Below are 23,613 nucleotides of genomic sequence, written 5' to 3'. Positions count from 1 at the left end.
TACGGCATCTTGTAAATAAAGAGGAAGCTATGCAGATTTGGTTCCTTTGCATAACTTACATAGGTTGCCGTTTTTCTTGGTGCAGAATTTGGGTTGGCTGGGTGCAGAATTTTCTTCTTTTTTAAAGAGTGAAGTATGCACAGGTCTGAATACTAACTTTAGTGATACAAGAAATCATTTTCTGATGGCTAGGAATTATGGCATGACATTTGTTTTTCGAAAGCCTTCCTAGATTCTTAAGCACCTGCCTGAGAGCACGGCTGCCTTCCCCAACCTGAGAGCCTCCAGATGTTTTGAGCGACAACTGCCATCAGTCCCAGCCAATAGTAGTCCAAAACATCTGAAGGTGCCAGGTTGGAGAAGGCTAGACTATGGTGTCACCCTAACCCTGTAACAAGAGTGGTCAAATGCTGCAAATGATAACAATCCATATCTAGAGCTACATGGAAAAATATATAAATATCCACTTACCATTTCGCCTTCCTTTCCTCCGAAGTCTAAGTAAAGCATCCGAATCCCGTCGTCTGAGGACATTTTTAGCTTCTCGTAGGGAAACTGTAGAATGGTTTTGGGAAAGGCACCATCTTGGGGTTCAGTTGCTAGAGAGAATCCGTGGTCATAATGGATGGTCAAGCGGCACGCCTGGTTTTTGTATGTGCAAGCTGGACAAGAAGAACAACAACTACCACCAGTGGATTTGAAGCACTTCAGAAACAACAATAGTAATAATGAAAGATGATGAACCCATTAAGACAAAGACTTTGAACACTTTGGCTCTAATTGGCACTAAGATGCCTGCAGTACCTTGGGGATACAGAACTAATTATATTTTATCTTGTCAATTGTTGTGAACCGGCCAGAGAGCTTCAGTTTGGGGGCAGTATAGAAATGAAATAAATAATAATAATAGGTACCCTAATTGAAAACAGGTTCCAGTGATTGTAACAAGGAAGACAGCATAGTGTCAAACATTTCAGCATACTCGACTGATCACCAACAAGAACTGAGAAATATGTGGAAGGCAGCTAGTAGCACTGGCTGCAGCTGTATTTCGTCACAAAGGGAGGGAGAGAGGAGTGTCTAACAGCCTCACTAATTCTGGGCTTATATGGCTTTCTTAAGACACTATAATAGTTTTTTGGACCAACAGAGGCCCTTGCTAGTTTTAGGTGGGAGTATGTATGGCAATGGGAGAGGTTTGAGTCTGTAAACTACAACATGGAACCTGTTTCAATACCTGGGATTCAAACCAGGAATGTCCTGGTCTATACACTAGTGTCCTTTATGGCAACTGCCAACCCAGAAGCTCAGTCCGGCCCATAGGTTCTGCCTCTGTGGGAGCCAGCAGTGGAGGCTGGGGGCTCCAATATTGGTGGGTCTCTAAATCCATTCCAGGTTTCAGTCAGAACCAACCAGAGCTCTAAAGGAGCTATCCAAAATGCTGAACCCTAGCCCCAACATGGGTAGAGCACCTTGGATAGCTCCTTTAGAGTTCTGGCTAGTTCTTACTAAAATCCAGGATAGATTCAAAACCCCACCACAATTGGCGCCCCCAGCCTCCCCTGGCATCTGGCATATCCCCTGATCTCAAGGACTCGCCTTTATTATTCCATTTGCCTCCAACAGAAGGGGAGAAGGGAAGCAGAGCTATTCCATCAGCTCTCCTGTGAGAGCAGCTGCCTTTAGCTCCTATTCTCCCTCACCTGTCACCTAGGGCCAAAACAGACATTACTTCAAATCCATATTTAGCAGCTATGTCTTTTCATTTTTACTCTTGAGTAGATACAGGGCCCCCAATCCAGATCTTAAAAGCCCCCCTATCCCTCACACTAGGGCATGATCCAGATCAGGTCCCCCTGGCCTACTCTAAAGTAAAAATGGGGGGAAATGTAGCTGCTAGATACAGATTTAAAGTAATATCTGATTTGACCCCCAGTAGGAGCCATTCTATCAGGCTACCTGAATTATTTCCATCCCAGCTGGTCATTACGAAAACTTAACTTTTAAGAACTGCCCAACACTGCTTTTTCTTCTTCTACACACTTCCTTTTTCCTCGTGTGCCTTATCTTTTAGATTGCAAGTTAGAGGACGGAGGATGTATTGGGTTTTAAAAATTTGACCTGGAAGCCTTTGTGGCTGAAGAGCTGGGTAAAAAATGCTGTAAACAAACAGTTCAGCCCAGCATGAGCCAAGACAGGGGCAAAAGGCTCTTTAACCCCCTCCGCATCAGTGTGAACAGCAACTGATGCTTTGACAGAGCCCTCCTTTTTGGTCCTTGGCCAGTCACTCCAAGATATAACAGACAAAGGAAACCTTTGCCCATGGGAACAGTAACTGGAAAATGATCTCACATAGTGCAATCCTGTACATGCCTACTCAGAAGTAAGTCCTACTGAGTCCACTGGGATTTATTCCCAGGCAAATGTGTATAGGATTGCAGCCTTAACCTGGTTCCCGTTGGGGGGCACACCTGCAGTTCTTAAGGGGAGTTCTGCCAAAGTCTCTGCTGCTGTCAGAGACTGGTTACCAGTCCATGGTTTATGGGTTTGACTCACCAGTTGTGATTTCCTTGGAGAGCTCTGCTGCATTGTGGCAACCCTGAACTATGGTCCGAGTCCACAGAGAGAGGTCTCTGTTAGTATCCGTCTTGAAGAGATGACTTTCGATCCCTTGTTGTGTGCCTGTACGAGTAGCAAAGGACAGATCCACCCCGGGCTGTGGCGAGCCCTTCCCGGGCCCTGAATGCACCAACCTGAAGGCAAATGCATGAAAGAAGGCACCACCGTTAGAGGGAAGGACCATAATTTAGTGGCAGACCACATGATCGGCATGCAAGAGGTCCCAGAGATCCCTGCCATCTCTAATTAAAAAGGATCAGATAGCAGCAGGAAATGGGAAGGACTCTGGTCAGTAGTAAGCAGCCCTTGAGGTAAATCCAGGTCCCTAAGAGGTACCATTTGGGCCCCTGTAGCCAACTTAAAAGGAATAAATGGATGTGGCAAGGACATTATAGCTGTGCAAAGGGGCTTCCTCCTATCACCTTTTCAAAATGGCCCTTGAGCAAAGCTGGTTGCCGTATGGACTACTATAACATTGGTTGCTCTTCAGTAACTGGCTGCTTGAGATAAATCTCCAGTTTATAACATGACTTCCCCATTGGGTGAGGTGGGGATTCTCGTCAGCCGAAACAATACTCCAATTAGAATGGCAAAAGACTTGACTGACTGGTTAGAAAGAATTGTGTCTGAGGAAAGCTGGGGTCCTTGGCAGCTTACTGGGGTTCTTCCCAGTGAGAAGATCGATGATGGAGGACAAGTTCCCCCAAACACACCTTGTCTACCCACTATCATCTTCCTCTGCAGTGTACGGCTGCAAGGATACTGGATGAATTAAGTGCCCTGTATGAATGGTCTGAGATCTAGCATATGGGTCTGGGTCTAGATTTATATCCCTTTACCATATATTTGTATTAGATCTTATGCTAAAGGTCTTGCGACCTCAAGCCAGGCATTTCTGTTTGCTAGAAGCATCAGGCAGGCAGACACGATCTTATTGTCTGCTGAAGAGAGATGATACTAGGTTTTCTTGCAAAAGTTGCTATACTATCTAGGAGGGATGAAACAATGGCCTGAGGGACTGGAACATTTCCCCGAGCACTAATGAACTTCTACTGAAAGGATTAATTAGGGCTGTTAGGAAAGATGCTTCTTTCAGCTTTTGAAGTGTGGTTTAATTTAAAAATGACTTTGTCAATGAACTTGTACGTTTTTTCCTTAAGAATATGCCAACTGATCAAAGGTACTCACTAATCATTCTTCTCCAACTTGATTGTGCCTTGCAAACCTGCATATGCTTTAACAAGTAATCTAAAAGCTGACTCGCGGTCTCCACACCAAGGGACAAGCAGAAATGGGAGAGAAGTGTGCATGATCTCCTCTGCGTCACCCTCTGAATAAATAAGCTTTATCTATATATAATTTGAAGTCTCTGTTTGAATTCCTCTCTTTCATACCGAGGGAGCCCTATCGCTGTAAATCAGACACCCTGAAAGACCCTAGAACATAACAGACATATTACTGTGGCTATTTTTTTTTTTTTTTTTTTTTACAAAATATGTCCTGGAATCCTCTAATTCAGGGGTGAGCGGAAGGTTAGATTGGAATCTACTGGCAGATCTCTGGGTGATTTCCAGGAGATCAGCAAGGATTTCTGGCTCCCAGTTATTTAACAATAGCAACAACAAACTCAGCCCTGAATCTGGATGCCCAGGTCTCGGCTTTGGCCAGAAGTGCACTTACACAGCTGAGGCTAGTATAAATGCACTGTGCCCATTCCTAGAGACATCTGATCTGGCCACAGTCACACATGCCTTAATTACATCCCATCTGGACTACTAGAGCGCACTTTACATGGGGCTACCTTAGAAAACTGTCCAGATGGTCCAGAATGCTGCAGCCAGACCGGGGCTGGTTACACGCAACTCCCTTGTTACAACAGCTTCACTAGCTATTGGTCTTTTTCCCGGCAGAATTCAAAATGCTGGTTATGACCTATAAACCCCTACATGGCTTGGGACAAGGCTACCTGAAAGACCACCTTATCCCATGTGGGTCTGCCCGGTTCTTAAGATCTTCTGGAGATGCCCTTCTTTTGAGACTGCCATGTTTGGTAGTGACCCAGGAGAGGGCCTTTTTGGTGGCTGCTCTCAGGCTGTGGAACTCTTTCCCAAGGGAGGCTAGGTCTGTTCCTTCTCTGTGTCCTTCTGCTAGCAAGCAAAGACCGCTTTATTTTAGTAGGCCTTGGCCTCTAAGTGGGTCTGGTGGGTTGGGTGCTGTTTTTAATAACATTTTTTTCTGTCATTGTTATTTTTTTGTATTTTAATGTATTTTATTGTTTTAATCAAATTTAATTGGTTATGTAAGCTGCTACAAATAAATTGAAACATAAAAATGACTCCTTCCCCTGCCTCTTAAATGCTGAAAGTAGGGTTGTCCAGATTTTGTACAATCTGTTCTGGCTGTGTTTTGCAGATTATCAGGTGCCTTTCATTCCGTCATCTACACATTGACAGAATCAGATTTTTTAAATTTCCCATGATGGATCTCAGGGTTCTAGTAAAACACAAAGTAGATCCCACAGGCCTGAATATCTTTACCAATTCCTCCTGCAGCCCACCCCCCCCGCATCACCTCTCATGTTGCTCCAGAGGTTCCCCCAGTCCTCCCAAACAGGCACAGGGGGCAGCGGGGGGGCAGGGGGCGGGTGGAGGAATTGCAACGTCTGCCTCCTTTCTCCAGTGCGAGTAGAACTTCACTAAGCACTAATCTGGATCCAACCCATTACATTTTTTAGGTATGCACATTAGGAAAATGTAATTCAGGAAACACATGTTTCCAAACACATGTATCATAAAGGTTGTAACTCTTCAGGGAGCCATTATTGGTCTTCTTCTTAAGGTGCCGTCTCCTATCGGAGGTTAGCTATCATTACAGCTATTTTCGTTTTTGACGCCACTGCTCTGTACAGCTGAACCATTCCCTCAGATTCTTTAACCATGAAGTTCGTCTTCTTCCTATTGATCTTTTTCCTTCCATTTTCCCTTATATAATGAGTGGGAGTATGGCGCATTTTTCGCCTCAAATAATATGACTAAGGTATTGTAGTTTGTTATCTTGAAGGTCTTTACCAATTCTGTTTGTTTGCTTACTCTGCATAGTACGTTCTCATTTGTTACACAATCAGTCCACGGTATTTTCAGCATGTGTCGGTATATCCACATTTCGAAGGATTCAATTTTCCTAAGATTGTTCTTCTTAACTGTCCAAACCTGCACTCTGTAAAATAATATTGAGAACACGTAGCATCTTACCATCCGAATCCTTACTGCAAGATTACGGTCCCGTTTACATTATAATTGTTTCATTTTAATAAACACTGTTCTTGCCATCTCCACTCCTGCATTTATCTCTTGTGTTTGTTCATTTCTTTCATTGAGCCAAGTTCCTCAGTATTTGTATTTTGTGACTTGCTCAATTGGCATATTTATTTATCATAATATTAAATGCAGCAAAAGGCTTTTTGCTTATCACCATATATTTTGTTTTCTTGATATTCATTTTAAGACCATACTCATTACTTACTTTATTAATCTGATTTAGTAATTTTTGTAAGTCGGATATATTGTCTGTCATTACTATGGTGTCATCAGCATATCGAACTGTGTTATTTTTCCATTGATGTTTATGTCAGCCGTTTGCTCAGCGAGTGCTTCATTAAATATAGCTTCAGAATATAAACTGAACAGCATAGGTGATAGGACACAGCTTTGTCTTACTCCTCTTTGGATTTGAATTTCTTTGGATAACTCTCCATCTATACAAACTGAGGCTGTTTCATTCCAATACAAATTTTCTATAATCCAGATCTCCTGACTATCGATATCAGTTTTTCTCAGTATGTCGATCAATTGCTTGTGATGAACTTTATCAAATGCCTTCTCATAATCAATAAATCCCAAGTATATGTCTTTATTCATATCAAGACATATTTGAATGAAGATGCTAACTCCAAATAAAGCTTCTCTTGTTCCCATCCCACTTCAAAATCCAAACTGCGTTTCACTTATATACAATTCTAATTTCTTATACATTCAATTGTGAATAATTTTGAGAAATATTTTTAATACATGGCACAGAAGGCTGATTGTTCTATATTCGGAGCATTCTTTAATGTTGTCTTTTTGGGGCAATACTACGACTGCTGATTTGGTGTGATACCAGTTTTATAGATAGTATTATATAAATGTACCAAGAGTTGTATTTCATCCCCTTCAATTAATCTGAGTATTTCAACTGGTATCCCATCCGGGCTGACAGCCTTTTCCCCCTTTGTATCCCTTATAGCATATTCTAACTCCTCATTAAAATAAGGTCCACGTCTAACTCCATCCTCTTTATTCAACTCTGGTCTCATATAATCAAATAATTCCTTAATGTACTCTTCCCATCTCTTAAGTTTTTGTGATAATTCTACTATAATTGTTCCATTTTGTCTTTTAGTAAACCGGACTGTTACAGCTGTCACTTCCTTCACTTTTTTATGTAACCCAAACGTGTCATGCTTGCTTTCTAGTTCCATTTCTTTACATCTGTCTACTATAAATTTCTCTTTGGCTTCTATGACCTTATACTTTATTATTTTATGTATATCATTATATTTTATCATGTCACATCCCTTATATTTTCTTCTTTCTTCCATCAAGGCCGGGATCTCAGAGGCATCCACTTTTGCTTTTCTTTAAATCTATTCTTTTTAAAGTTGGTCTTGCTTTCAATATTGATTCATTTATTTCATTTCACCTTGCATTGACATCTAAGTGGGTTTCATTGTTGCTCTCAATATTTTGAAAATTCTCCTTTATTTTTCTCTTCACCTCTTCTTTTATTTCAGTATTTCTAAGCATATCGATATTTAAGCTTTGTGTTGTTTCTTTCTTAATTTCTTTAATCTTATATTAAAAACTGTAACAAGTGGGTTGTGATCCGATTTTACATCAGTGCCTGGATATGTTTTTACTGACTTGATGGCATTTCTATAACTTTTATTAATGATGATAAAATCAATTTGATTTCTGATGATATTCTCTTTTGTATGTCTAGGTGATGTCCATGTATGTAGACTTCTTTTCAGAAGTTTAAACCATGTATTTGTTATAACCAGATCCTTGATTTGACAAAATTCTATCAGCTTTTCCCCTCTGTCATTTCTATTACCTAACCCGTATGCTCCAACATACTCGCCGACTTTTCCTTCTCCTACTTTTGCATTGAAATCTCCTAAAATTAGTGATGTCATGTTTCTTAGTTATTTTAAGAACCTCATTTATTTGATCATAAAAGTCATCAATTTCATCATCACTTTTATCTGCTCTAGGGGCATCAATTTGAATGATATTAATTTTACCGACTTGGGACTTCAGCTGTATCATTATTAATCTCTCAGAGTATCTCACAACATTCAAAATTGATCTTTTAATTTCTTCAAGTACCAGTACTGCTACTCCATATCTATGATTCCTGTCATTTCTTCCTGCATAATACATTAACCCTTTATCAAAAGAGCATTCTCCATTTCCTGGCCATTGAACATCGCTGACTCCTAGGATATCTGTATGTTATCTTTGCATTTCGGCAACAACATTATCTAGTTTTCCAGCCTGGAACATGCTTTCCACATTCCATGTGGCTATTTTGAGCGTACACCCAGGGATTCTTAGCACCCTCTGACTATTTAAGGTCTGCCGGGGACTGAGGGCATTTTGTTACACACTCTAGTCATAATGATTATACTAGGGATAGTTAATGAGGTAGTTAGTTTCCTGGTGCCTTCCTTATCGCAGTATCATGATCACTATAGCCACTACCTGTCTAATGCCCATGATTTATTGGTGCTGAGTGGCAAAATCTTCAGGCTCAACACCTTCCCTAACCTGGTGTTCTCCAGATGGGTTGGCCTACAACTCCCATAATTCCCAATGGCCATGCTGGCTCAGGATTGTGGGAGTTGTTGTCCAACCCATCTGGAGGTTGTCAGGTTGGGCAAGGCTCTGTTTCATTTTTAGGAAATGTTCCTTTTTGTTCGACCTAAATCTTTCCTGTAGTTTTAATCCCACTGCAACGTAATGTGAATGATAGAAATGCAGGTTTTCAAGAAAGCTTTTTGGCTGATAGTGCTACTCCCTATGACTTTCTGGAAACAATGAGCTGTTAGAAAAAAGACTCCTCACATGCTGATGGTTTTTTTTTTAATTATAAAAGGCCAAAAGAGGCAGCTGGGATCATGTTTCCATAGCTGCTCAAGCTAGCCAATTCAATTAAAAACAGTTTTGGGGGTGGATTTTTTTTTGGATTCAGAGGATATGAAAAATAGTTACAAGCATTTGCACATGGGCAGAACAGCATTAAAGAAAGTCGGAGCATTGATTAACTTGTGCAGGGGTTGTGCGTACTTTTTTAACCATTGAAGGAAACAAGAGGCCATTTGAAGGTCACTGAAGAATGGATGTAGTACAGAGAACTCTAGCAGTTGCGAATGAAGGAGCTGATGGTTGGTTACAGACCTCAGCTTTTATTGACAGAGTTCACCTGAAGGTTACCCAGCTGGAGAGGTTTTCCTCTCCAGGTAAAAGCATTTCTCCCAATCGGCTGAAATGTGCATTCTAGAACCAGCACGTGCCAGCAGAGGGCACAGGAGAACTGTGTGTATATGGATATAATTTAAAATCTTCACTTTCCTTGGTGGGCACCTTAAGAAGAGACTTTTAGACTGCCCATTCTTAAATCTGATAGGGAAGGATGAAATCTTTCCGATCCATGTCACCTTTACCTGTGTTCACCCATAAGTCCATTCTGTCATGTTCCTGCATTAATCGGCAATTTTTAAAAATCTGCACAAAGGTTTGCATTTAAATACTTCTTTTTAACATATTTTCTGTCAAAACTATGCATTCCTAGGTGCATTCTCTTGCAAAAGATTCATTTTGATTTTTAAAATGCACGGAGTCAGAACATTCAGGAAGTGTAAAAACTGATGGATAACTTAAGTTCTGATCCACATGCTAGTCTGGGCAGTGCAGAAGGGGGGTTAATTCATATTTGACTCCACAAAAACTGAACTCCTCAAACATCTCTACTTGCAAAGAATTTGGAATACGGTTAGGAAACTTGTTTGTTGCCTATTCTTCATTTTGCCTGCAGTGCATGGTTCAGTTAAATGAACAGGTTTTAAAAATGCAGACAGCATCAGCTGGACAGAGGATGTAAATTATGGGCATCCTAGTAGAATGGAAATTTAACCTTTTTCTCCTCCCCATTGGGGTCCTGAGAAAAAAATACTTGGGATGCTGGCATTTGCTTTGGTGGTCGTGGGGAGGGGGTATTCCCCCATTAGCACCAATGGGGGATTTCCGCCCAATGCAAATAGCACCTCCATAGAAGAACCTTTCCTCATGAACTGGGGAAAAGGGTTAAATTTCCTCTCTATGCCTGCTATGACCCCATCAACCACCCAGCTGATAATGCTTGCATTTTTAATACCTGCCCGTTAAATGCAAAGACAAATTCTAAACCAACTTTCTAAAAAATCAACAAAACTTTTGTAAAAATAAAAATGGAGACAACTTCTGGTCTGCCAAGCTGAAGGCCGCGTATCGTGGCCAGTCCAATGACCGACAACTAATTTTTTAGGTCCCAGGCAGGCAGCGAAACCAGGAGGTTGTGTCCAGCTTTGGGGGAGTACTGGGGGCTTTAGTTCAATCGCAGGACCAGTCTGGCTGGGAATGTGGCACAACCTGCTGCTCTTGTCTCATGTGTGTCCCAAGAAAAGGGTACTTGGTTTTTGCAGGGATGTGTCCTGATACTTCTGTTGGTGCCTTTTGATGCCCAAATGATACAAAGTCTTGCTAAAATAGTATATTTGTAATGGATGGAGTCACAATTGGACATGATGGAACATCGCTATAGTAATGGCCTCGCAACCCTCATGCAAAGTCAGGGGCAGGACTCCTGTCATTCAACTGCGGTTTCAAGCAGGCTCCATGCCATTCAGGTGGCAACAATGGCCCATGGTGCCCAGACATTTCTGATATATTAGCCCTGGTGAAAGAAAAAAATATTAACAATGGGGAGATGGAGGAGCTGAAGAGCATGGCAAAGTCAGACAAGGCAGGTGAGAACTCTGACTTCTACCCTAGTATTTAGGTTATTCAGAAAGAGAAGCATTATTAGAACAAATGCCAATGGCCAATGATGGCTCTACAGAAAAGCCTTTTGAAGCTGGCAACACTGTACAGAAACTAATGAATCCAAAGTGAGGCTGGAGAGTTCAGTGCATATATAATATAATATAATATAATATAATATAATATAATATAATATATATATGGGGGAAGAGCGAGAGAGAGAGTTCAGTTGTTCAGATTTGTACATGTGGAGGACATAAGAAGTAATTTACTTGTGCATGTGTGCGTACATTTGTGCATGTGATGCAGACATGCTTTTGGTGATTTAGTTGTTTATTCCCCGAGTGGCTGTCCTAAGATAACCCTCCTCTCTATACAGACAAGGAATCGTATGTTCCAGACACACCCTTACTAACTTGCATTTAGCAGCCTTTCCCAACCTGGTGCCCTCCAGATGGTTGGACTACAACCCCCATCATCTGGGTATTATACTCCGATCATTGTTTAATTTTAAATTATTTCTTGCTGCAAGCTACCCTGAGAACTCTGTTAAAGGGTTGCCTTTAGATATTTCTAATAAAAGAAGCAAACAAACAAATAAACAGCCCTAGGAGGGAGGTTAGGCTGAGAAATAGTGATTCATGCCAGGTCACCCGGTGAGCTTCATAGCTGGGTGGGGATTTGAACCTAGGTCTTCTTGGTTCAGATCCGGCGCTTTACCCACCACACCATGCTAACTCCAAATCCTAAGCTTCTTGTAAACTTAAAATGTTGTTCTGAGCTCCTTAGAGGAAGTTTAGGTATGCAACTGATAAAATATGGTGTTGGATTGAGAGTATTTCATAGTTGTAAGGGGCATTCAGTAGTTTTGTAAGAAAGAGGGGTAAAAATATATGTCAACATTGCTTTGGAGTCTGCCCATAAGCTAGATCTTTGTGGTGCTTAGCTAGCCTTATCCCACCCCTCTACTCTGTTCTTGCTCTTACTTCCTGTCACTCCAGCTCCATGACAGTCACCTGTTTCTCTGATGTCTTCCATCCCAGGGGAGGGTAAATTTCAGGCCTGCAGGACCTACTTTGTGTCTTACTAGAACCTGGAGATCCACCAACTGGAACCAGGTGTAAGAGGCATACTCTTAGAATTAAAGAACAGAGTGCCTCTGAGCAGCTACCGTGCAGAGGTTCATTGAGCTATACCAGCATTGAGTTGAGCTCACAGTCCTTTCACACAAAACTCCATTCCTGGTTACCCCAAGCTTTCAGCAGTCTAATTTAAGTGGAGGAGGGAGTCAGTTTGTTGTTACTATTGTTAAAACTACTGGGAGTCAGAAATCCTTGCTGATCTGCAAATCACCACAGAGATCTACCAGTAGATCCTGACCTACCTTTTTATCTTCGCTAGAAAAAATAAAATCCTTATCACAAGCATCCTTCTCCGAAGGAAACAGCTGGCAGAGGAAAGAGCATGAAAAAGGAGTAAAGGAGGAAGATCCAATACTAGGAACATTTCTGGAGGGCCTGGCAATGCCCCAGAGTCAAGCTGCTTCAGTAGTGCCAGCAGCCCTAATTCCAGAAAGCGAGCTGTAATAACACGTTGAATGCTCCCAAGCTGAACTATTTACACATCAATATAACATTACAGAATCAAAGAGCAAAAGCACGGTTCCAAAAGCAACACTACAACCCAAAGAAAGCAAAGTTTATAGGCTTATACGAAGTGTGAGGAGAGAGCAAATACAGATTCTTTTCTCTCTCTGTTCTAACAAGTGGAACTATGAGCCACAAAAACAAAAGAAAGGAGGTTAGGTTGTCTGTGTGGTTAATGAAAATGCACATGGCGGAGAGTGGCAGGTTGAGTCTCTGCCATGTGTTCAAATGCATCTCTGCATGTACATGCATATGCAGTATTCCACATGATAAGGAGGGCTTTTTCATGAAGACATTCAACTCTGATTTACTGTTTACAATCCCCACCCCACCCCCGGCATGTGTACATAAATATTCCTGGAGTCTGAACAAGAACAAAGTGTGGGGTTTTTACTCGCACTACATGTGTTAATCAGCTCACTAGTGCAATGATGTCTGTGATCACCCAACAATGGTGCCTGTTAAGGTAATTATCACTGTCTGTACTTTCTGCAATTCAATTCCCTCTGACTCACTGTTTACGATCCTCACAACCCCGCCTCACAACCCCTTGCATGTGTACATGAATCTGCCAAATTGAGATTAACACTTCACGCATTTGATGAAGTGGCCAGTGTCCATGAAGGCTTATAATAAATTTATAAGTCTTTAAGGTGCCACAAGACTCTTGGTTGTTTTTGTTGCTTTTTCAGGGTTTCTGATTGTGTGAGGTGCTGCATATACATGTATAAGACTCTGCTGATGTCCATTCCATCACATGTACAGAGGGGGTGTCGTTTTCTCCCCACCTCCATTCATTTATGTGTGGAGGACCTAACTAGCTGTGTGAAAACAGCTCAGATGAAGGTAATCTGCAGTTGGTTGAGGACAGCCAAAAGAAAGCTCATCTTCACATAATTAAAAATTCACATATGCAGTCCTGGTCACAAGATGGCCACTAGTTTGTTGTTGTTCAGTCGTTCAGTCTTGTCCGACTCTTCGTCACCCCACAGATAACTTTAAATACGAGTTAATCAACTTCATGGTGGGCTGGTCTTCCAACACTCTTAGCTATGAGAGTGAAATGGAGCCTTCATATAGAGGGGATACTTTACCACTGACAACCACCAGAGGAAAGCCATTAACTTCATGTCCCATTTGTAAGCACAGAGGGGCATCTGCCTGGCTGTTATCAGGAAGAATATGCTGGGCTTGATCAAGTGTGGCCTAATCCAGCAAGGCAATTCTTATGTTCCCAGGTGAAGATAAAACCCAGTGAAACCAATGGGGCATAGGCTGCTATCTTATACACAGGCAGGAGTAGCTGCCATTGAACTCAATGGGTCTTATTTCTGAGTAGACATATGTGGTGCGGTTAAATATACAGTTAAAAACCTAAGACCTATTGATGTCAATGAGAGTTAGACACATACAGTACTGTGAGGATTGTACCCAAAGGTCTTCGATGACTGCCATGTGAAATTCCACATCCAGGAATATATAATCTGCAAGTTTGCTGTAAGCAAATATATGCAAATTAAACAAATGGCATAGATCAGGGGTCCTCAATGTGGCGCCTGCAGGGCCCTCCAATGGTGCCCATGAAGCTCTCCACTCCCCATCCCTTTACAAAAATGTTTTAAATAAAAAAAACATGTAAAATGTTAGGGTACTCCTCTTTCTCTCCCTTTCTAGCCTCTAGCCATGCACTTTCTCTCCCCCTTTGCCTTGCTATTCCCCCCGCCCTGCCTCCAATCTTGCTATTTTCCCCCTGCACCTCTTTAGCTCACTGTTCCACCCCCTCTGCAAGACTCATTATTTCTCTAGCCTCATTATTTCTCTCCCCGCACCACCTCTTTAGCTCACTTTTGACTAGCCAGGCCCCCACGGCAGCCATTATGTGACTAGCCACAACATCAGTGGGAGCCATTTTGTGCCCTCAAATGTGGGAATCTCAAATTCCCAAATGTGCCCACAGATCCAAAAAGGTTGGGTACTCTTGGCATAAATGTTACTTAGGGCACTATCCTATGCAGATAGGCGGCCGCCTCTGAACTCGGAGGCAACTGCCTATCCAAAGCAGGGCAGGATAAGCACGGAGGGGATCGTTCCCTCCGCACTTCTCCTGCCCTGCATTTTCGGCTAGACAGCTGGTTGTGGCTGTCTAGTCGCGGGAGGGCTGAGCAGGGGGGGAGGCTGCCATACGACACACTGGATGTGTCATACAAGCATTTTCGTCCTCCCCGCCCCAGAATGCCCCCCGAGAACGCCCCATTTTGGCTGCTCCGCACTCCTCTTGCGAGCATGGACCACAGGGCTTTTCTGTGCTGCCTGTGAGGCAGTGTGGAAGTAGAGGGAGGCCAGTTCTCCAGGAACCGACCTTGGAGTGTGGCTCTGAGGTCGGTTCCTGGAAAACCAGATATCCTATGTCCGTCTAGCCGCTGACTAGTGGCCATAGGATTGCTCCCTCCATTGCTCTTTCTCCAGCAACCCCCACCCACCTAACGTCACATTATGGTGGGAATCCGCAAGATGGCCTCTGATGAAGAACCACAGCGATGAAATTAGATGTTCCGACATACATTACATCGGTAACATAGCAACTGTTGTCCTTTAAACAGTTTTCATTAAAAAGCTACAAAAATGCTCAACCCATCTGCAGAAACAAGAGATCCTCTGACAGCCAGTGCCACGCATGTGATTCAGTTGCTCGTCAACTTTAGAATATACAATTCTAAGGTCTTTCCAGTCCCTGTTACCACTCATCTGCCTAGCCCAATGCTACCCAGGCCCTCTGTGACATCAAGCAGCTAAGCCAATGAAATCAGTCACCTTAGTTTGCCGTCTGTGACATCAGAGTTAACCAGCCCCTCGCTGCTGGGCAACTCTCACTGTCCCTGGGCTCTGAACATGCTGCTATGTATGACTTAAGGTTTCTGAGTTCGTCCCACTGTCCGTAGATATATAAACACCCACAAAACAAAAATATTGTAAAGGGGAAAAAAGGGTTTGGACTTTATGCTGAATTAAGTAAAATAATTTATGATTTATTCCAAATCTGAAGTTAACTTTATTTGGGATTTTTGATGGGGTTCTTACATAACTTGCCTCACAAGTACTTAATCATTTTTGCTGTTGAGTTAGCATGTTTAGAAATGGCTCAAAAATGAAAAAGTAATAATCTGCTTGTGCTTGTTCAGTGGTCACAAGAGCAAGGGTGGGCAGAAGGTAGATCTCTGGAAGTTTGGGGCTTCAACTCTCAGAAACCCCTGCCAGCATGGCCAGTGGCCAGGTATGCTGGGAGTTGAAGTCCAAAACATCTGGAGATCTACTTTCTGCCCACCCCTGCACAAGGGTATGGAATTTAGCTTTGGAGGATGAATTGACTGAACACATTTGGAGTTTGATGGACGAATGCAACTGGACTCGCTTATTCATAAATGGTTTATGTTTCTTACATATATAAACAATAATTCTTCAGTAGAGCATTTTCAAGTCAACACAGATCTTTCTGGAAGGACTTGATTACTCTATGGATTTTGTATAATTGTTAGATTTGTCTTAATTAATGTCAGTGTTCACTTTTGGTTACATGCATATCGTATTTTCTGATCTTTTTTGCATTTATAAATTGGTTAGAGAGGGAGCAGCTGCAGGAAGCTTCCTTCACCCCTCCCTGCCAGAAATAAACACTCAGCTCAAACTGATAACTGCCCTGAGACTGCAGGGCTGGAGGGCAACCCACTCTGGCCTCATCCACTGGCCAGAGGACCAAAGGCCACTGGAAAGCTGCCTCAAAGGTTGAACCTCACCCCGTACATCAGCCAGAAAAGGAACAGCAGCAGGGAGCTTGCTTCACCCTTCCCTTCCAGAAAGAACACCTATAAGAACTTATAGGGGTTGGACCCGATGGACTTATAGGCCCCTTCCAACCCTACTATTCTATGATTCTATGAATTTTGTATTGAAGACCTAGTGACTGAGTTTGCTTTTTTCCTCCTCCCCCACAATCCCTTTTCCTTTTGTGTTGTGCCTTTTACACTGCAAACCTGAAGGCAGGGACTGTCTTCTTATTAATTTTAATAAGTTTCTCTGCTCTTTTCCAGGTGAAGAATGGGATAAAAATGCTTTAAATAAAATAATAATAATAATAATAATAATAATTATTATTATTATTATTATTTTAAAATATATTATTTCTTTGGGGATTTTTTTTTCCAAAAAAAAGAAAAGTAAAAAGTAACTTACCTGGTCGCCAACAGAGGATAGGAATGAAGAGGCCTAAACCAGGCCTCCTTGATGCGTGGCATGCTGTCGTACATCAGGAGATCCTTCTCAGTCAGTACGACAAGCGCTGCCTTCCAGTGCTTCTCGTTCTCTCCCAGCACCTGGAAAAAAGAACAAGAGACCCAATGAAATAATGGCAAGGAAAGATATTAGGAAATTGCAGCTGCCAGTCAGAAGCAAAAACATGCTTCTGAGAAGGCAACAGGTTTATTTAATAAAATATTTTTTATCCCACTTTTAAGGATAAGTATTTTTCCCCTAAGGCAACTTATACTATCCTCCCCCATAAAAATGCTCCATCTGGGGCAGGGTGGTGGTTCCAGAATAAGATTAGTACATATTTTAGGATGTTAATTTTCCAGTTTTTAAACAAGAGAAAGCAAGTGCAAGACAGAGAGAGAGAAAGTAGAAGGCTTTCTACAATGGAAGATATTACAATGGAAACATGGGGGGGTCATTACCCTGTTTTGTTCCCTTAATGATTATTGGCTTCATCTTTCTCCCTTACTTATACCCCCCTCCCCTGGTCATTTCCTCCTAGCCTCCAAACCACAAGTGGGCCTGGGAGGAGAAAAAGAACTAGGGTGGGGTAGGAATATGAGGGTTTGAGCAACCTTCCCCTCAGCAACTGGTCTTCCCTTTAAGTGCCCCCCCCCGCAACCCCCCAACCCCACATTCCCACTGTCAGCAAACGTAACTCTGGAACTATGCAATTGCTGAAATAATGTCTAGTTTTGCCCTTAGCGCAGCTGGGAGTGGTGTACTTTAAAGGGTAGTATGAAGCGAATGCCTTGGGATCTCTTGCAATGTTACAGAAAAATATTTAATGTTTATTTATGAAACCATTTTTATCCCACCTTTTGGCCCCACACAACAAGGCCTCCCCATCTCCAATCCAGCAGCTCACAGTTACAAGTTAGAAACATCATACAATAAAAAATAGTGAAATAAAATAGAGAGCTAAAAAACAGGACCAACTAAAACATACATAAATCCGAGGCTTGGTAAAACAGAGAAACCTTCACAGCCAAAAAAGACCAAAAAAAAGGTTAGGAGTTGGACTAAATGACCTCCAAGGTCCCTTCCAACTCTATGATTCAAAGAAGTGGTCAAGCAGGCCTTCTGAGGAAAGGAGTTTCATAATCTGGGTGCCATTACCAATAAGGCCCTGCATATATTGACAACAGGATCTGGGGCAAGGCAGAATTCTCCCCCAATGACTTCCTTGCCCCAGCTGAGGACCCAGCACCTCATAAATGCAAGCAAAGGATTCTGTGGCTCACCTTTAAGATTGTGAGCTGCAGCCACCTAGGATGGCAAAACATTTCTGGGACAGCTTTGTGCGGATTATAAAATTGGCCAGTTCAGGACAGATAAATGGAAAGTTTAAAGTTCAGGTTTCTGGGGCAGCAGCTTTTGGCTTTTTAAATTGAGTAACCAATCCAGTTTTTGCCAAACGGTTTAAAAGCACAATTTTGATCTGTGAGACATATAATTAAATTAAAGTCTTCTATTTTGAAATGCCATTCTGTATTTTTCATTATGGGAGAAGAGCTATTTCAATTACTAAACCCCTGTTTAGAAAACAAATTTATCTATTGGCAAGCTCAATTTTTCAGCAACCGTTCACGCTGTGGGAATTAAACAAAGTGCTTTTTGGTTTATAAAGGGTATGTTACCTAAAGGGTAGTTGTATTTCTGGGGAAAATTTATATATATAATTTATGTTTCAATGTATCCACAGACCAATTATAAAGAGAAACACACACACACGCTCACACACACAGACACACACACCCCCAAGTTTTGCTGGTTTTCTTGTTTGAAAGGAAAGTTTGATACATGGTGTGAAATATTTTGGTCGTGTTCTTCTTTGCCATTCGAGGAGTGACTGCATCCAACTCCTCCCACCCCCGCTTTATTTATTTATTTTTAAAACATGTTTCAAGTGCAGGACATGGTCGTCAAGTTCTAAATGCAAAAATAATACAGTTTCATTGGCTGAAGTAAAGGGTGCTGCAATGCAGAAATACATCATATGAATCTACATTTCTCCACCCCTCTTGCAGCTACATTTATAGTCACCCAGACTCACAGAAAGCAAGGTAATTTCCAGTGCTGAAGTTGATTAGCACAGACAGCCATAAACACAGGATGTTGGTACTTTCTACACAGCAGGAAATTGGGCTGCATTATACCTTTGACCCTGGTAGCAATGAAGGAGGCAATACTCAAGAATTATTTCAAGAGGAAAACGAAAAGAAGTGAGTGGCTGCGTTTTCATTTCTAATCTCTTCCTGATCCCAATATGCTTTACAATGCCGGCTTGTGTCGCTATCAGATCTGGGCATTAGCCAAGGCATACAAAATTCCCCACAGGGCACAATATGAACTGCTGTAAATACTAAATACCTAACAAAAACAAGTGATGCAAAAGGGGACAGGAGGCGGGGAGAGGAGATTACGCAGCTTTAGCTGTGGGGCCATTTTGCTGAGGGAGACCTCAGGAGGAACGGGAGATAAAGCATGGCGTTCTTTTGTCTCGCGCTGTAGAGCAAGTGGTGTTAAAGGCCCTGGGGCAGTTGTTGGAAATAGTCCCAGGCTGGTAATTCAAGTGGGGCATGAGGACATCAAGTCCCTTCCTTGTCACACTTGTGCTGACTGAACTAGGAAAGGCCCCTCGTGTCAACTGGAGGAGGAAAGAACAAGAGAGGCCAGAGTAGACGTTTGGAGATGCAAAGGGCGTTGGTTGGGGTTGAGGTGAGGGCAATGTAAACCTGGGGTGTTGAACCTCTTTCAGACAGAGGGCTGAATTTAATTTCAGGGACACCCTTGGGGGCTGCATTTCAGTGGCGGGTGGGGCTACAGGTAAAGTGCATAGGGCCAAAACACCGGTATATGTTAGATTTGGCCCACAGGCATGAGGTTCTGCACCCCTGGCATAAACACATGTCAGCAGATCGGTGTATATTATTTTATTTTTAAAAAGCTACTTTCACAGAACCATTTTTACATTGGTCCATCTATCCTGTGTGTCATGTCATAAGGGCTGCACACATACAGGAGGGGGTGATTTCCACAACTCTTTTGTCAGTCTCAAAATGCGCCCCCCCCCCTTCTGGCAAATTTCAGGGATTGCTGCTAAAGGGAATGAAAGTGTTAACCTTTCCAAACAGTCCCCGCCCTCAGTGATGCCTCATGCTCGCTATATGATCCCTGACTCATCAGGATAACTGAGCAGAAGAGGCACTGTGCTCACTCTATGACACCTAGCCGCAGTGACATCAGCATGTGGCCAAACCGACTGGATACAAAACATCATGAAATCATCAGATACATTACGTGATCCCTGACTGCCTAGGTTCATTCTAGAAAGGAGAAAGGAGTCCAAACCAGTGGGGTTGGGCAGGAAAGATGGAGCAGCAGCAGGTTGAGGAAATGAATGGCGGCAAGGATGACTGAAAGAAACTGGATGTGCTCATTCAATGAAGCATGCGGAGGGAGACTATTTCAAAACTACTTTTGCTCTAAAAATCACAGTGGGCAAACATCTGGCGCACATTTAAGACCCCATCATGCATGGAGAGGCTCATGCACAAAGGAGCAGTGGGGCTGTGCTGCTGACCCCAGACACTGCATGCCTTCCCTGGTCTGGCCCCCTGATGTCCATGCGTTGAGTGTAGGTGGAGCTTGCGTATGCAGTTTTTCTCATGAGCTGGAACGCTGATTGTGTAGGGTGCCAGGTCAGGTAGAGGTCTACGCTTCACTTATGCAAACATCCACACTCGACACATGGACATGAAGGACAGGGCCAAGGAGCCAAACGACCTTGCGGGTGGGGACAATGCCAAGCCCCCGCCCCGTACACATGGAGCACCTGCACACATTGGATGTGTGAAGGGGGCTCCAGGATATCACGGACCGCCAGCTTCTTGCAGGGGATTCCAAGGCATATTTGAAGGTTGACACAGTTTATAGGGGACACTGTCCAGGCCGCTTGGACCACACTGCTCTCCTGTTTCAACCGAGAACTGTCTCTATAAGTATGAAGTGTTCTTTGGCGGGTGGGGAGAAACATTCAAGCCTTTGATTCCCCCACCTACAGGCTGAAGTGGAATAATCCAGAAACAGACTTGCCACCTCATCTGCTGCTGGGGAGAACGAGGCCTGAAGGTGTGCCCTAGAGCATACCTATCCCTTGCCTGATAAGCTTCAAAGGAACGCTGATAATCTTCGAAGGAACTCATGGGTTCCCTGAACACTGATGGGCTGAGAGATTGTTAACAGGGATTGGTCGATATGAGCATATTACACCCAGTGCTTTGTCATCTGCACTGGCTTCTAGTCCATTTCTTGACCGAATTCAAAGTGCTGGTATTAACCTTCAAAGCCCTTATTGGCTTGGGGCCAGGTTACCTGAAGGATCATCTCCTCCCATATAGACCTGCCCAGACCCTAAGATCGTCTTCAGAGGCCCTTCTCCAAGTGCCCCCATCAAGTGAGGTGAGGTGGATGGCTAATACGGAGAGGGCCTTTTCAGTGGTGGCACCGTGGTTGTGGAATGACATCCTCAGAGAGACTCGCCTGGCACCTACATTGTGGTCTTTTAGGCACCAGGTGAAGACATTCTCCCAGGCATTTTAGTTCTTTAGATGGTGTTGTTTTTAAATCTGTTGTTGTTGTTGTTGTTACTATTATTATTATTTACATTGCTGCTGCTTTTTATTTTTGTTTTATACTTTACATTTTAAAATAAAAAAATTAAAATTTAAAAAGTTTTAAATTAAAAAAAAGTTTTCTCATGCTGTATTTTATGGTTTCAGTTGTTGTGAATCGCCCAGAGAGCTTTGGCTTTGGGCAGTACAGAAATGTAATAAATTTTAAGAAAGAAAGAAACAAAATGTATTATTATCATTGTTATTCTTGTTGTTGTTAATAACAATACCCCGACACACACGCACCCCTGCCTTTTTGGGAGATCTCTTAGAGACAGGGTTCCTCAGCTACGTGGCTTATGAGAGATGACAAGATAGCCCCAGATGTGAAAACCTACATTCCGATTACATTTACAGTGCAATCATATGTGTGTCTACTCAGAAGTAAGGCCCACTGAGTTCAATGGGACTTACTCCTAGGTAAGTGTGTACAGGATTGTAGCCTTAGGGCTATGGAATGCAGGAAATCGTAGGATTCTTTTTTCTGTCTAAACAGGCATAAAATTGTACCTTTAATCCATTATCAGAAACAAACATCCATCCTTCCATTACCTGCAAAGTAATGACAGACAATTCCTAATGTTTAGCAGAAATCTATGTAATGCACCAGGAGCTTTACAAAAATCATCTCCTATCTGACATTTATGTGGACTTTTAAAAATTCACCATGCAGACCACAAATGGATGGAGTGCAATGCAGTATTATTTCCTCCAGATTACTGAACGATGGAAGATCGTTAAGGCTGTCAATCTTTAAACTGAAATCCTATTAAGAAATTACATGCTATCTGCAATGGGAACTTGAAAGTTGGATGCTTTTAACTTGCATTTCCAGTCTTCTGCATGTTATCCATATCTCTGTTATGGCATTCCATGTCCCGAAAGACCATAACCCTGTTACATGCTGATCCTCTTAGGAACACAGGAAGCTGCCTTATCCCGAGTCAAACCATTGGTCCATCTAGCCCAGTACTTTTACTAGTAGCACTTCTCCAGAGTTTCAGACAAGGTTTTTCCCAGCTCTACTGGGAGATGCTGGGGGTTGAACCTGGGACCTTCTGCATGAAAAGCAGGTGCTCTACCACTGAGCTATGTACAGTCCTTCCTGAGCACAAAGGAGGAGAGCTTCACAAGTGCCCCTTGCCAGTTCCCCTCTGGCAAGTAAATATCAACTCCAGGCAATCAGACTTACATAAACTGGAACTGAATTGGGTTGTCTTCTTTGTCCTTGTAGTTGTGGGCAGACAGGCAAGGGAAACACAGAAGGAAAGAGCAACCTGTTTCAGACAGCATGGTTTGACTATCAGAGCTCCCTTCTCTCTTTTCTCTCCCATCGAATATGCCAATTCTCTCCCTCGCTTCCTGGTTCACAGTAACTATAGTTTGCCATTACATCTGAATTGAGCAAACTATGATAAGTGTAAACCATAGTTTTGGAGACCCAGTTTAAACTATATGGCCAGTTCAGACATAATGGTAAACTATTGTTACGTAGAACCAGGGAGAGAACGGGAAGCGGATACGGGGAGGAGTGGGAGGAAGAAGCTCTCCCAACCGTCATAAACAATAGTTTGGCAGTGTCACCTGAAGCAGGCCATAATCTTCACTTTTTATCTTTTTAATTCCCCCTTACAATAACAACAAACAGTTAGCGAGCATTTGTAGCATTTTACATTCATTGGGTTGGATCTAGGATCTGCCTTCTGTGAGAGAAAGGGCTCCGCTCCCTCTGCCTGATTTTGAGGGATCCCCCCTCCACCCCACCCCACCGCTCACCCCTTTCAGCAGGGTCTCCTAACACTCTATGCAGCATTTGCAGGGGGCTGGAGAAGCTGCCATGGAAAGGAGGGGGTGAGAAAGTCCATGTCTGCCGGTGCAGTTGATCTGGCATAAATCTGGACCCAGCCCATTATCTCACTGTCTCTCGAACACACTAGCCTTCAAAAAAATAAACAAACACGCTCTTCCATCTCCACCTTACCAATTAAAATGTCTCCCCAAAGCTTCAGTTGATTAATCTACCAATTAAACAGAGCAACACTAATCCCCACATTTGTAAAGTGTTTTGTTTATTTTATACACACACACACACAAACTGCTGGGATGGGCAGATCGTTTCCTTCTCCCTTACTTGTGCTTACATCTCTGAGTCAGATCTTTTTTCAGAGCCAACTTGCTGGTCACGAGTCATTTGAGGTAACAGGTGCATAACAATTATCAGATGGCATTTGGTTCCTACTTTAAATA

General features: G+C 42.7%; 1 protein-coding gene across 2 annotated transcripts in view; it reads right to left on the bottom strand.

Annotated features, from left to right (window-relative positions):
* Positions 1–23,613, bottom strand: part of SNTB1 (syntrophin beta 1) — a 135,839-nt gene that overhangs the window by 5,124 nt on the left and 107,102 nt on the right. Inside the window, exons 4-6 of one of the 2 annotated variants that reach the window (XR_014790007.1) lie at positions 16,613–16,752; positions 2,557–2,753; positions 472–705 (exon numbers count right to left, since the gene is read on the bottom strand). Coding sequence is in view for 1 of the 2 variants with exons in the window: in XM_084848880.1 (XP_084705006.1) it covers positions 472–662; positions 2,557–2,753; positions 16,613–16,752 (528 nt within the window). In the remaining variant the exon portion in view is untranslated. The remainder of the gene's footprint in view (positions 1–471; positions 706–2,556; positions 2,754–16,612; positions 16,753–23,613) is intronic. The other variant, XM_084848880.1, reaches the window with a different exon arrangement.

This window comes from Heloderma suspectum, chromosome 4 (genome assembly GCF_057233095.1).
Source record: "Heloderma suspectum isolate Gila_16-S chromosome 4, 16-S_ref, whole genome shotgun sequence".
Taxonomy (NCBI): Eukaryota; Metazoa; Chordata; class Lepidosauria; order Squamata; family Helodermatidae; genus Heloderma; species Heloderma suspectum.
Note: the sequence above shows the minus strand (reverse complement) of the source record. Positions and strands in the feature narration are given on the sequence as shown.